The sequence below is a fragment of the Ostrinia furnacalis genome, unplaced genomic scaffold, assembly GCF_004193835.3.
Source record: "Ostrinia furnacalis isolate ACB-3 unplaced genomic scaffold, ASM419383v2 OfSCF1006, whole genome shotgun sequence".
NCBI lineage: Eukaryota > Metazoa > Arthropoda > Insecta > Lepidoptera > Crambidae > Ostrinia > Ostrinia furnacalis.
This window is the reverse complement of record NW_021131245.1, coordinates 278,458-294,249: the sequence shown is the minus strand read 5'-3', so window position 1 is coordinate 294,249 and position 15,792 is coordinate 278,458. Positions and strand designations below refer to the sequence as shown.

The 15,792-nt window shown below is 40.2% G+C and overlaps 1 protein-coding gene across 1 annotated transcript; it reads left to right on the top strand.

The window, feature by feature from the left end:
• The first annotated feature begins 1,378 nt into the window (after window positions 1-1,378).
• Window positions 1,379-13,088, top strand: LOC114350923 (glucose dehydrogenase [FAD, quinone]-like). Its single transcript, XM_028301890.1, has 12 exons — window positions 1,379-1,504; window positions 3,149-3,197; window positions 3,540-3,782; window positions 4,108-4,279; window positions 8,563-8,762; window positions 9,321-9,448; window positions 9,618-9,795; window positions 9,958-10,215; window positions 10,616-10,764; window positions 11,509-11,674; window positions 12,232-12,421; window positions 12,891-13,088. The coding sequence occupies exons 2-12, from the start codon at window positions 3,180-3,182 to the stop codon at window positions 13,004-13,006; spliced, it is 1,818 nt and encodes a 605-aa protein (XP_028157691.1). The 5' UTR covers window positions 1,379-1,504; window positions 3,149-3,179; the 3' UTR covers window positions 13,007-13,088.
• The last annotated feature ends 2,704 nt before the right edge of the window (window positions 13,089-15,792 follow it).

The following is a 15,792-nucleotide window of genomic DNA, read 5'->3' as shown; positions in this document are numbered from 1 at the left end:
GGCACTTCTTCCGCGTCAGTTCGTTTACTCTGCCCTTGCGCCAGATAATGTCCTAACAGCTCATCCAATATTTGTACATAAATAAAAGGTAAATAACAACGAGACTCAGTTGAAGAAGTCGCGCTATACCCACCATAATCGCTTATCATCATAGTGTACTTTATCTAGGCGCCTTGTTAGGCTTTGCATATATTAGTGTGAGAGCTACTTATGAACTTGTGTTTGGCAATTTTTTTTATTACATTGGCGGTGGTCCCTGCACCGAGGTCGTTACCCTTCAAACCTGAATCTGATTGTGTCCCGTTGCATTTTCATTCAAAACTAAAGAAAAGGACCAAACAAAAGTTACTTATCAATGTGAGTACAAGTTTTGTTTTCGTTTTTTTATATTTTGGGAGATTTGTATTTTTGCGACAGTCCAGACCAGCGAGATACGTACTTGAAGGTAATTACTTTATTTTTCGAAAATAAAATTACCTAATTGTTTTACGGGAAAAATATTTTTACTAAAGCATCGGAATAAAGTTTAAAGCTGAGTATGGTTTAAATTAAATTTTATTCATATTCCATCAGTTTATTTTCATAGTATTTATAGGTAGGTAAATAAACAATTTAAAAGACTTCGGTAATATAGTATGTAATTCAGGAAACACGCTTTTAAATAAAAAAAAACAAGATTCCCTTTCCTAGAAAGAATAAAACTGCAATGTCTTATTTTATAATTAAGAGATCGTCTAGCTAGGTACTCTCTAAGAAGGCTATGTTTCAATTAATTTTATTACTACTTAAGTATAAGTAGTAAGCAATCACGGCGTCCAATGCAGCTGATCATTTTGTTATTTATAAGTATTTTATTCTAACTAAACATAATAGAATAGAAATAAATAAATTTTCAAATAAATTAACCTTTGAAAAACTTTCCGACATAAGATTTTCCGAAAGAATTGGATACCTATATTGAAATCATTTAGTTTGAGGCATTCCAAAGTTAAGTTCTCAGTAATGAACGTAATAATAAGTATTTTATTACATTAATAACAAACGTAAAGAATGTTCACGTGGGACTCTACAACAAGGCGGGAACAATCCTATTCAATAGTAGTTAGATGCTTTTCACTCATTTCTTACTTACAGTGCATCAAATGGATAGTACCTATTTATAACAGCTTGATTTAAGCAGACACGTTTATTTCTAAGATGTAAAGGAATAGTTAATGTCCAGAGAAGAGGAAATTCCTCTATTGTTTACTTGATTACAATAAGCCTTTCAATTTAAGATTAGTAATGCACAATTCAACTTACTTATTGTGTTTTCTACCACTGTACCAAATGGTACTAAGTAGGTATTTGATAAAACCGTGAATAAAACTGCATTGAAATACAAATCAGATGTTTATAATTTGCACTAGGTAAGTAAGTAACAAAATATAACATAAATCTGAAGGGAAAAGATGACACTCTAGCGCAGACTCTGCAGCAGGAGAGTGGCGTTAATTTTAATTAAGTGAGTAGGTACATTTTAGTGTTATTATTTCATTAATTTTGTCCCACGCGAAAAACGGTCAAAATCGGTTTCAGTGAAATTATTCTAATCACTTTTAGGTCTTTCAGAGCCAACGAAGTAAGGCTGTGTCGGTCTAAGAGCGATTTCACTTCGATACTTTATTAATTTCGTGAAAAGATATAAAAATGCGTCTCCTCGATGCGAATGTCGCACTGTCTAGCTAGAGTCTAGAGCACTGTCTTTCAATTAAATTATGCAACGCGAAAGTTTAAAAAACTTACCAACCAAATTGTTGAAGTCGGTTATAATTCCTAAATCAGTCAAATGTTGTCGCACTACCATTGGTGGTGCCTACCAGGGTTATTGCGAATACATTTACAGCATCCTGTATCCCGTAAAATCCTGAATCAGCGAATTCAGTGACGACCTTAGTAGGCAGTGCCTACCTGTAAGATGTAATGGTCCTACTGAGAAATGTAGAGTTACATTCTCAGTCCCTTAGTTCTTTTTAAACAAAATATTGCACCTAACTATATTTTTTCTTATTTTNACATTCTCAATTGAACGCGGTTATCCAGCACCCTGACAGCTTCAGCAATCCGGTGTTATTTCAGACTTTTCCGTCGCTTTTTAATTGATTTATTTAAAATCTTTATTTCACACAAAAACACAGTACAATAGGCGAGCTTTATGCCGTGTGGCATTCTCTACCATCTTTACTAAGTTTTGTAATATACTCAACATCAAATAAACCGCACCTTCCGCGACGCGAACTTTAACGATTTTCTTCTGACACAGTCATGGTACCCCAACAATATTGGTGTTATTTGAAAGCCCAATAAATATCCTTAAAGAAAAACACATTTCATTTCTTAATAAATGATTAACATNATTAACATATACCATAAATGTGACTTGAAAAAATACCTTACTTTGGGCCCACCTATGGGATCAATTAGACCAATTTTTATGGTTATAAAACCAAATAATGATTTCACGTGTCCTCTTTAACAGATGGATAGCAATTAAACCCAACTTAACAGTTTTATAGCCATAAAAGTTGGCTCTAGCGTAACTACCTATTTTTTGAAGAAGTGACTCTGGATCCTTCTAAAGACACATTTTTGGGGTAAAAACCTTTCCTTTAATGAAATGAAGGTTAGAACTAGACTTTTAAATGGTATCAATATTGGTGGGAAGTGGGGATGCATACGTTTGAAAATGCTTGTCGCGGGAGGTGCGATTTATTTGACGTCGAGTGTATTTTCCAAATTACATCTGATAGGTACTCACCTTAAATACGTTAATTACCAATTTGAGAACGGTTGAGTCAGTTGACCGACAAGTAAACACTGAAGTACATAGGTACTTTTAAGTAACAAAAAATAATGCATGTTTAAATACAAATACAACATTACCTTATTTTAAAATGTTCTAGAAGTAAGAACCTAAGTTTTGATGTTGTTACCGCCGATATTATTCAAGGTTGGTTATTTTTTTACATAATTCCCAGGTAGGTAAATAGAATTGCTATTTATTTAACATCAAACCTATTTATTTGTCGTTTTTATCAAATGCAATTATAAGCAACCCGTAGCAATAGCGTTTCAAATCAAGTTAATTACTTTATTTATATTATTTCAGGAAATTATAAGCCGCTGAACGGCAGACTAAAATGATTCTATCGGCTCAGGTAAGATATTTTAGCACCATAATTTAATTAATATCAATATTCTTAGTTTTTCAGAGCTTAATCAAGCTTAATTAATGAATAAACCGTTAAATTATGAATTATAATTGATCACTTGCTGCAATAAGAAAATTTACCTTTGCACAAAAACTGTTGCATCTTTTTTATCCTACATTTTTATACCCTTTTGTGCGATTATGTTTGATGATGATTAACTTTTAAGTTGATACACAGAATAATCATCCTAATTACTAAAAAAATCAGTTGAGCACTTAAGTTTTTTGCGTTGAACTAAAAACTGCGTAATGGAAAATTTGTGTGCCACTTCTCGCTTCCCATTTCCAGGACTGTCAGTGTCCACTAGTGGACGAGGGTATATCCCTGGTCAACTCTCCGATATGCAGCGGCACTTTCGCCTTCATGATGCTTCTGGAAGCATTCCTTAAGGGGCGCTGTGACATCGCTTCGCCTTGCAGCAGAATCCAGTCGCAGGAGAAACTGCGATCGGAGTACGACTTTATTGTGGTGGGAGGGGGATCAGCTGGGGCTATCGTGGCAGGCAGGCTCAGCGAGAACGACAAGTTTAAGGTAATCTTTTTAGATCTAGAATCTTGTCCCTGCTATGCTTGTATAGGCGCTGCTCTAAAGTTTAGTAACCTTCGCAAGTAAGTTATATTCAGTGGTTAAGTTTGATAGAAATCGAAAAATGTCCGATTGGATAGCGCTGGATAAAAATACGAGTACATACAATTTTAAGGGTACTTAGTCGTTTATTTCAACATACCAATTCCCCAATCATCAGCTTTAGTCCAGCTAGGCTGTCGAACTCGACTTTTAAGCAGGGTAGCGGTTTTTCAAACATACGAAGAGGGCAACAAGCTGGTGCAAATGACACACTGTTTTACCTTTTTAGGTGCTACTAATAGAAGCAGGCGATCAGGAACCTATAGGCGCTCGCCCGCCGTCCTTCTACAGAACGTTCTGGTACAACGAGAATGTAGACTGGAGGTATCGGACAGTGCCCGACAATTACTGCCTCGACCAAGACGGGAAAGGATGCATGTGGCCGAGGGGAAAAGTTCTTGGTAAGTGCGAGAAAATTAGAAGATGTGTGTAGTGTAAATTAGATGATCGTGCTCTTGCTGAAATTTCTGCATATCTAGGTACTGTCAAAATTTTGGTCAGTCAAGCTTGGGCGTTCCAGCTCCACGTCTAATCTAAGCTTATGCATGGTACCTATTGCAGATGTCGCGCTTAACTGAGTACCTAAGTTTCTTCTTCACTAGAGAGGTAACATGTGACGTGATAGAGCTGTCATGCATGATACCATGTCTTATTGTGCATGAGAGTCTCTGAGGTCTCGCTTGCTAATTCGTTGATGTACTAAAAATACCCCCCTACACCGCATCACTATTGCAGGACTAGTTAAGGTTCGGCCAAACAAACGCGATCAGCCGGCGTGCAGCGATGGCGATCAATGCATTTAGGTCTGGTCGCCATCGCTGCACGCCGGCTGATCGCGGTGTGATCGCGTTGGTTTGTCCGAACCCTTATGCGCTATACTTCAACTTGTAACTACGAGATGCCGCTCAATATAAAAATGCCTTGAAAACAAAGTACTTTAGAATTATTTCTAAAAAAATTGCATTCTTCTTAGATGACCATGCTTCTTTTCAAAATACCGACCATTTTAGGTGGGTCCAGCGTCCTCAACGGCATGATGTACCACCGAGGCCACGCAGCCGACTACGAGGACTGGGTCGCGGCGGGGGCCGAGGGCTGGTCGTGGGAGGAGAACAAGCCCTACTTCGACATGACGGAGGGCAACAAGCAGATCGGCTCGCTAGTGAGCGGGGAATACCACTCGGGGTCTGGCCCGTTGCCGGTGCAGCAGGTAAGAACTACTTAATCTTACTTACTTCTCATGATTACTGTGCGATGCAGATTAATTTGAAGTTACTTACTGAAATAAAATTGTTCTAATTTTATCAAACCAAATAAAGGTTTAACTAATATGATTTCAAAATTATTAGACTTGTGTGAATAAGTGAAATTCGAACGTTTTCAGTTCAGATACCAGCCGCTAGCCGCGCACGTTCTGCTGCAAGCCATCAACGAGAGCGGGCTGCCCATCATCACCGACATGAACGATCCATCCACCCCCGATGGCTTCAACATCGCGCAGACCTTCAATGAGTAAGTGGTAACACCATAACAGTGACAGACCTTCAATGAATAAGTGGTACACTATAAGACAGTGTGAATAAAATATAGTTTGCAGCATATTATCTTGTAAACTTATCGCGTTGTAGGTAACAATTTCTAGAAGCGCAACGCACGTCGCGTTTGTCACGGTATGGCGCTACTGCAGCGCTTCCTCGCGCCTCCAATTTTGAATGCGTCCTTAACCACTACTTTTAGATAGATTAGGTGCTATAACAGTACCAAAGCACATTAGTAGGTACTATTAATTAACAAAAACTAGGTACTTCATTCAATTGTTGTTTGAATTTATTTTTATAAAGTTTCTACTATCTTTATAGAGACGGCCAAAGGTACACAACAGCGAGAGCTTACCTGAAGCCTCATTCGGAGAGGCCCAATCTGGACGTGAGGCTGAAATCCCATGTGTCTAGGGTCCTATTCGAAGGCACTCAGGCCACTGGAGTGGAGTTCTTAGATGAAAATGGCACGACACATACCGTGAAGGCGACTAAAGAGGTAAGTGACTAAGGATATAGCCAGGTATTTCCAAGATAGAAGACAGCATAGAGTCTTCTTTACCCTAGGCTTTCAGAGAGCTTAATATTCAACGTCTTTCTAGGTCATATTAAGTGCAGGTGCACTAAACAGTCCCCATATCCTGATGCTGTCCGGTATCGGGCCGCGTGAGATTCTAGAACCTTTGGGCATCCCAGTGATCGCTGACCTGCCAGTCGGACAAACGCTTAAGAACCATTATGGAATCACATTGTACTTCTACCTGACTAAGCTGAACGATACTGAAGTGCTTGATTGGAGTGTGCTCACTGAGTATCTATTAGACAGGCAAGGACCGATGACTGGTACTGGTGTAACTCAGGTAAGTTGTATTTGATATGAATGAAATCAAGAGTAGAGTCCAAGAAAAGTACGAAAGAGAGCGTAAAATAACGAACTTTAGAGTGTGATTTCGCGTGTCCTAGCCTGGCTAGGCCAGAAAATGCATGGCTTGACATTTATGGAGTAAGTAATCTGACGCTGATATTCGACTAGTAAATATTATAAAGATATTATAGGCCTAAAATATAGACCAGTTAGTTAGGTAATTTCTCGTAAAAAAATGTAATAGAGCGTCTGATGTTTTTCAATTTCGTTAATTTTCCTAAAGAAAAAGTGACTGAATAATATAATCGTCGGAAAACGTAGTTCTACAGAATTATCAATTTATACTTATCACTCAAGATGACTTATGTGTAAAGACTTTATTTTTAGCTCACTGGTCTACTTTACTCGAGTCTTGCGGACCAGTCGCGGAAACAACCCGACATTCAGTTCTTCTTCAACGGATTCTACGCGGAATGCTCGAGAAATGGCGTCATCAACGAATACGCTGAGCGCAGTAACGATGGGAAGAATGTTTCGTAAGTACCTAAGGAAATTAACGAATTAAATTACATACAATTAGATAAAAAATAATTATTATGAAGTAAAAAATTGAACTGTACCTAAGTCGTGAAATTAAAGGTTTGCTAGCAATAACTTCCAAATATTTAATGAACAAACAAGGAAAGAAAACAAATATCGTGAATCTTATGATTAGACAGCGCAATAAGTAGCTAGTCTAACACACGCGGAAGACCTGGAAATAGCCCCACGTTGGGCGCCAACTTTAGCAAACTCGCACTACGCCACAGCAAACAATGAGGGTTTTCGCGAATGAAAGATCCGCTAGATGGCGGGACGTGGATGTGGGGTCTGACTGCTGCGTGATTGGTGGATTTTGACATATCTGTCAATGTCGTGTCAAAAATAACCAATCATGCAGCATTTGGACCTCGCGTCTACGTATTGCCATCTGGCGGATTTTTCATTCGCGAAAACCCTCATTTATACAAAAAGTAACTTTAAATCACATGAACTTTAACTGATAAGGGCATAATGAAAACTTATCCATCNAAAGTTCCCTTCAAAATATACAGATATCAGAGTGTGATGATTGCAGTTCTAGTGATAGTGAATACAATTTTGATTTAGACAATTATTTAACCTTTAGCAAAAAAATAAGAACATGGGCTATTGAAAATCGTATTCCTCATTCCGCTTTGAATAAATTGTCAAGCATAATAAACGAATTTAAACCGGGAACACTACCGTCTGATGCTTTAGGTATTCATACTTGACTATTAGTACCTGGGCTAGGCGATTTAACAGACATTAATAATTTTTATTGCGGATCTCTAAAATTTCAGTATTTGAAAGAATATTGTGTATCTTTAACACAATTGACCTGAACTAGGTACATCTTAAAGCTGTACATAAGTTCACATTAGAATAAATTTATAGACATTAGCGCTGTAGTGGTACAAATGTGGAACTTAATATAGATAACAGCATTCTAACAGAACACATGTGAACCTAATATACGCTCACCGCATTAAATTGGAGTTATAACAGTTCTCATAGTGCAGAAGAGAGCAGTGCGGGCCATTTATAACCTTGGACCCCGATTTTCCTTGAGAGAATTCTTTAAGGAGATTAATATACTGACAGTAGCTTCACAGTTCATTTATGAAAACCTTTTATATGTTCGCAAAAATATAGAGCAATTTACTAGAAAGAGTGATTTACACAAGTTCAATACAAGAAACAAAAATAAACTTGCCGTTCCAAATTTCAGACTGCACAAGATTGGTAATTCATTTATGGGGAAATGTATTAAACTTTTCAATAAATTACCACAAACTGTTGTAGAATTGCCCATTCATAAATTTAAAGCACATATCAAAAGCACCTTAATGAAAAAGGGCTACTATAAAGTTGATGATTAAGTATATAAAAGATAAAAATGTTTGGAATGTTTAACTACCTAGCTCGCATCAATACTTATGACTATAATTTGTATATTTTAAAGACTGTAAAACCTTGAAAAGGAGGCTGACAATAGTGACTGAGTTTCTTGCGCTGCTTCTTCTCAGCACTGGCCCATTTATTGTCCCGAAGCAGTGGTAGGGTTAATATTGGGACGTGTAAAAGCGCTTTTTTAAAGCCTATTTGCAAAAATAAATGAATTTTATGAATTTTTATTTTAAATTTAATTTTCAATTTGCAGTCTTCTTAGATGACCCGTCACCCTTCCCCCTTTTCAAAACACCAGGCTAACTTTCAGGCGGGTCCAGCGTGCTCAACGGCATGATGTACCACCGAGGGCACGCAGCCGACTACGAGGACTGGGTCGCGGCGGGGGCCGAGGGCTGGTCGTGGGAGGAGAACAAGCCCTACTTCGACATGACGGAGGGCAACAAGCAGATCGGCTCGCTAGTGAGCGGGCAATACCACTCGGGGTCTGGCCCGTTGCCGGTGCAGCAGGTAGGATTTTTTTAGTTTACCTTACCTACATTGCATCGGGTACCTTATTAAAGTCGATGATTTGGCCAGTATTTTACCACTCTGTGCTAGCAATCAAAAATAACGTCTTTTAAAAAGAACTTTGCTCTTTTTGCTGGAGCAATTTCCACTCATCCCTGGGCTCGCCAGTTTCTTGATCTTCGTGTCATGGATAGAACTTACCTGTGTAGCCCCGAACTTTTCACATTATCTAATATTATAAATGCGAAAGTAACTCTGTCTATCTGTCTGTCTGTCTTGCTTTCACGCCTAAACCACCGAACCGATTTTTATGAAATTCGGCATAAAGATAGTTTGAGTCTCGGGAAAGGACATAAGATGAGTTTTTATCCCGGTTTTTGAAATAGGGACGCGCGCGATAAAGTTTTTCTATGACACAAAATTCCACGCGTGCAAACCCGCGGGCGGAAAGCTAGTCATTTCATAAAAAAAACTGTTTAGATTTTATTTTGCACTATAGCTCCATACACCTACAAATTGCAAAATTATTAAATCTTCGGGCAATTCGAACCTTTCCAGTTCAGATACCAGCCGCTAGCCGCGCACGTTCTGCTGCAAGCCATCAACGAGAGCGGGCTGCCCATCATCACCGACATGAACGATCCATCCACCCCCGATGGCTTCAACATCGCGCAGACCTTCAATGAGTAAGTGGTAAATCCAATTTTGAATGCGTCCTTAACCACTACTTTTAGATAGATTAGGTGCTATAACAGTACCAAAGCACATTAGTAGGTACTATTAATTAACAAAAAACTAGGTACTTCATTCAATTGTTGTTTGAATTTATTTTTATAAAATTTCTCATCTTTATAGAGACGGCCAAAGGTACTCAACAGCGAGAGCTTACCTGAAACCTCATTCGGAGAGGCCCAATCTGGACGTGAGGCTGAAATCCCACGTGTCCAGGGTCCTATTCGAAGGCACCCAGGCCACTGGAGTTGAGTTTATAGATGAAAATGGTACAACTCATACCGTGAAGGCGACTAAAGAGGTAAGTGACTAAGGATATAGGTATCTTATAGCCAGATATTTCCAATATTGTAAAACAGCTGTTGAGTTTCTAAATAAATAAATAAATAAATAAGATAGAAGACAGCATAGAGTCTTCTTTACCCTAGGCTTTCAGAGAGCTTAATATTCAACGTCTTTTTAGGTCATATTAAGTGCAGGTGCACTAAACAGTCCCCATATCCTGATGCTGTCCGGTATCGGGCCGCGTGAGATTCTAGAACCTTTGGGCATCCCAGTGATCGCTGACTTACCAGTCGGGCAAACGCTTAAGAATCACTATGGAATCACATTATACTTCTATCTGACTAAGCTGAACGATACCGAGGTGCTTGACTGGAGTGTGCTCACTGAGTATCTATTAAACAGGCAAGGACCAATGACGGGTACGGGTGTAACTCAGGTAAGTTTTAATATTATTGTATTTGATATGAATGAAATCAAGAGTAGAGTCCAAGAAAAGTACGAAAGTGAGCGTAAAATAACGAACTTTAGAATGTGATTTCGCACATTTTTATGGTGTCCTAGCCAGAAAATGCATGGCTTGACATTTATGGAGTAATCTGACGATGATATTCGAGTAGTAAATATTATAAAGATATTATAGGCCTAAAATATAGACCAGTTAGGTAATTTCTCGTAAAAAAAATTGTAATAGAGCGTCTGATGTTTTTCAATTTCGTTAATTTTCCTAAAGAAAAAGTGACTGAATATAATCGTCGGAAAACGTAGTTTTACAGAATTATCAATTTATACTTATATTACATCTCAAGATGACTTATGTGTAAAGACTTTATTTTTAGCTCACTGGTCTACTTTACTCGAGTCTTGCGGACCAGTCGCGGAAACAACCCGACATTCAGTTCTTCTTCAACGGATTCTACGCGGAATGCTCGAGAAATGGCGTCATCAACGAATACGCTGAGCGCAGTAACGATGGGAAGAACGTTTCGTAAGTGAATACCTAACGAAATTAACGAATTAAATTACATACTTGACTTATGGTCCTATGTCTCCTAGATGGGGCAGAGGGCGTCCACAACAGTCCTCCATCTCGTTCGGTCTTGAGCTTCTCGCTTGATCTCGCTCCAGGTCTTGCCGATCTTCTTCGCCTCGTCCGCTACAGTGCGCCGCCAAGTTTGCCGCCAATTAAATTACATACAATTAGATAAAAAATAATTATTATGAAGTAAAAAATTAAATCGTACCTAAGTCGTGAAATTAAAGGTTTGCTAGCAATAACTTCCAAATATTTAATGAACAAAAAAGGAAAGAAAACAAATATCGTGAATCTTATGATTAGACAGCACAATAAGTAGCTACTCTAACACACGCGGAAGAACTTGAAATAGCCCCACGTTGGGCGCCAACTTTAGCAAACTCGCACTACGCCACAGCAAACAATGAGGGTTTTCGCGAATGAAAGATCCGCTAGATGGCGGGACGTGGATGTGGGGTCTGACTGCTGCGTGATTGGTGGATTTTGACATAATCTGTCAATGTCGTGTCAAAAATAACCAATCATGCAGCATTTGGACCTCGCGTCTACGTATTGCCATCTGGCGGATTTTTCATTCGCGAAAACCCTCATTTATACAAAAAGTAACTTTAAATCACATGAACTTTAACTGATAAGGGCATAATGAAAACTTATCCATTATGCACATGACTCAATTTTAAAAGGTTTTCCTTTCAGTGCAAACGCAGCGATCCTCCTCCCCCGGAGCGTGGGCCGCATGACCATCAACTCCACGGACCCGCTGACGCCGCCGCTGTTCTACCCCGGGTACTTCTCGCATCCCGACGACCTCGTCATGATCAGGGACGGCGCTAGGTACTTGCAGAAGATCTTTGAGAGCGATGTAAGTTTCTCATTAACATCAATAATTAAGTAATTGTCGATGCGATGAGTCTGAATATTTTATTTTTGGATTTACAACATTTTCGAATGTTATGTGTTTGCACAGATTATACAGTGTGTCTGGTCACCGGTGTCCGACCCGTTAGGGTGCAATAATATGATCAATTTTATCGAGAAATCCACTGATATAAAACATTTTATCCCTACTTTAAAAATATTGCAGATTGAAATATGCTAAATAAGCTTGTGTTACGAGTGGGCTCACCACAATAGTCGAGCGGCGCGGCGGTGGGATTCGAACTCGCGATCGTCGGATATCGAGTGGGCCAGTCCGACCCATTCACCGTTCGGCTATCGTGGCTATGATTGTTTCACTACTTATTGGAGATTATAAAGGTTTTTGAAACCTAACAGCCAATCGTTTAAAGATAAATACCAAGGAAAAAGTTGTAGCCAATTCATTTCAGAACGAGAATCAATTATTTTTGAGTCGTAGTTTGTTTTACACTGTACATACTGTAATATTTATGAATACCTGTACAAATCTTGTTTTTTCAGACCCTAAAGAACAAGTACGGTATAAAACTGGACAACAAGACGACCGAGCGGTGCTCCGGCCTGGCCGAGTGGTCGGACGACTGGATAGAGTGCATGGCGCGCGTCAACACCGACCCTCAGAACCATCAGATCGCGACCGCTGCGATGGGGCTCGTTATTGACCCCACGCTTAAGGTCTACAACGTTAGTGGTGAGTAGGTTTTAGGCTGATTAAGTGTTAGGGGAAGGGACGAAATACATGTCATGTGGAAACCCTGTCTGGCCCAAATAATCAATGAAGTTTGGGTCTTTGTAAGCTGTTATTCTTTACCAACGTAACTGATAGCTGACTTTGCAAACGTGGGACGGCTTGGACGCGACGCGACTCACCTGTGAGCCTGGGAACAATAAAATTTCTCGGATCTGTGGATAAGATACGACAATCCCGTTAGGTACGCATCATGACCTTTAAGATTTAAATGAGACAATTTTGAGCCGATCCTGAGTGTTCGATAGGAATAACTTTGTCAGAAGTGCCGGTGAAATCGTATCGCACTTAGGTAGCGAATTTCATGGTCTAGAAGAGTTAATGATCTCTTGAAACGATCGATGAATTTTTGTACCGAAACATAGCGCTGTATCTTTTGAAATCCTCATCCTCATTTACTCTACATCGTCAGGTCTTCGAGTGATAGACGCGTCGTCAGTCCCCACGTTGCCGACCGGCAACCCACAGGCCGCTATCATGCTCGTCGCCGAGAGGGGCGCAGCCTTCATCAAGGACCAGTGGGAATAATCGGCATTCTAAGACATCGCATCATTCTTTCGGACCGAAATTTTTGAGATTTGTAAATACAATTGTTTAAAAATTATAAGTTACCAACAATTAATTTGCTTTTTTTTCTTAAACATACCCTAGATGTAATACATTTCTTTAGCTTGCGTGAACATTCGAACTTCAAAATAAATTAACGAAATAGACCGAATGAGGGCTATCGTTTTAGCGCTCACCAGTTAGCGCCACTGTAGAGTAAGGTCCTGTCACTTGCTAGTAGCGAAGACAGTGGCGCCAACCACTCATCAAGATGGCGCCACTGTAGAGTAAGGTCCTGTCAATCGCCAGGGGTGCCAACTGTTAAGTATAAAAACGATAGCCCTCATTGACGTGTCAACATTGTGAGGCGGGTCGCTACATTCCCCCCTACAATAACATTTGCGACGTGCTATTTTGGACCAACAAAATGAGAACATACCTACCTATACCTACTACCGGCAAGCTCCTTTGGCATCCAGAAACCGCTCGCTCGCTGGTCGTTCACTGGGCCTCGACCAATGTCGTCTCACCCGGTGGGCTAGTAGCGCGCTGAGGGCGGAACAGTGGTGTCAAAGTCGAGCTGAGGGTATGCCCGGAATATCTGGCCAGAAGGTTGGAAAAATCAGGATAGATAGCGCGGGGCGATGGTCAAGCTTAGGTACAGTGTTGAACCGGCGCGGGACGGTGGTCAAGCTCACAGCGTTGGACCGGCGCAGGACGGTGGTCAGGCTCACAGCATTGGACTGGCGCGGGGTGGCAGGCAAGCTCACAGCACTGGACGAGGTAGACGTGTATAATATAGTACAAAAATAAAGTATTTGGTAGATGAGTGTACTCGATGGAGGTACATTGCTTTTTCATTGATGATAATGAATCCCCTACATTCATATGGAGTTCTAGGATTAAAGTAAGTTGATCAAAACTCAATTATTTTAAAATTATTTTCTCAGTAGGTATCGTAGTAGGCAAGTCGCTCAGATTGCTTGCATCTCCCGTGCAGTCGTAAGCGTATCTCGGGCCTGATTTCCCGTAGCAGTGCCGCCATGATTGTGAATGGCATGCGTTTGCCGGGGAGGTGTAAACGATCGCTATAAGTCCACCGGATTGTTTGTATTCGGGTAGGTACTGGAGGGAGATAGCCCATGATTGTGTTGTATTTGGGTACTGGATTAAAGTAGCCCATGATGTGTTGTATTCGGGTACCGGATGGAGGTAGCCCATGTTTGTGATATGGTGTAAGAAACAATCGGATGGAGATGAAGAGTATTATATTGTGTACTGCTTTGCTGACCTTTTAGTTATTATGATGCTGTAGTTTATTGAGTTTTGATGGACCTTAATCTCTATTGTGTTTTGATAATGTATCAAGCGATCGCAAGGTAGATAGTAGCGTACGTGCCTCGCTGTATCGCTGCCGCCTTTCCGAATAGTCATCCGTTAAAATCTAACTGATCGTTGATTATTTCGTACTAGCTTTCCGCCCGCGTGGAATTTTGTCTGTCACAGAAATACTTTATCGCGCGCGTCCCTGTTTCAAAAACCGGGATAAAAACTATCCTATGTTCTTTCCCGGGACTCAAACTATCTCTATGCCAAATTTCATCAAAATCGGTTCCGAGGTTTAAGCGGGAAAGCGTAACAGACAGACAGACAGACAGACAGAGTTGCTTTCGCATTTATAATATTAGTTGGGATTAGTTGGGATTAAATTCTTATTGATTGTGGGAATAGATGTCTATACTCCAAAATGAGACTAATATTTCGAGTTTTCCCGCCATGTCTGACCCATTTTATAATGAGTCAACCCATCTACTTTCGTTTCAAATTGTGAAAATCTATGATGGTGAATTGGTGACCGTTATGTTTACAAATGTGTATTGAGTATTCACATGATCGTGTTAGGACGACCCCTGAATGCCCAGTACCTATTGAGATTGTGATGTGAGGGAAACGAGTTGGATGACTAAGTTCCATCTAAGTAAGTAGATAATACAAGCACAGGTTTCTCAATCGTTTGGTCGGAGATTGCAGTAGCGGCGTAAGGGCGTCCGCCCCGGGTGCAAGCATCAGGGGGTGACACAAGTCGCACAGATTAGTACTCACTGACTCATCTGCATGGCAAGTCTGCGGTCAATGTCATGATACGGGGGGTGCGATTGTATTTTAATCTTCGAATCGGTAAGTAACCCCAAAATCCTGGGGGTACCAGGGGGTGCCTTAGGAGTTATGACGGGGGGATGGTCGCCCCGGGTGCCAACCCATGCTACGCCGCCACTGGGAGATTGTACCAGAATATCGTAGCCGTAGCCTATTATAAACCGGTGTCTGCTCTGAGTAGTCCGTGGGAATTCGGTAGTGCGATAGTTCTGGGTGGTGCAGAAGGATCTGACAGTGTGTAGCTAAGATCATAAAGTCATTGGTTGATTGACTTATGCCCGTTTTCACCATCAATCCCTAATTTTTAAGTGATCCCTATGGTAACACATAACAGGCATTTTGTATTGATAGATAGGGCCTAGGGGTCATTTAGAAAATAGGGATTGATGGTGAAAACGGGCATTAGACTCCCGAGGTAGGTAGCCTGATTTAGTACCTACAATTTTATTCACCTACAAGTTTTGTCTCTTTCTATCGCGTGCCTCTGAACTCTTCTTACGCTGTTAGGGTTGCTGTCTAGTGAAAAAATAATTAATATACTTATTTGTAATGACGTACGTATGTAGGTAAGTATGCATACATTATGGAAAACCTTGGGTAGGCCTTTGTTC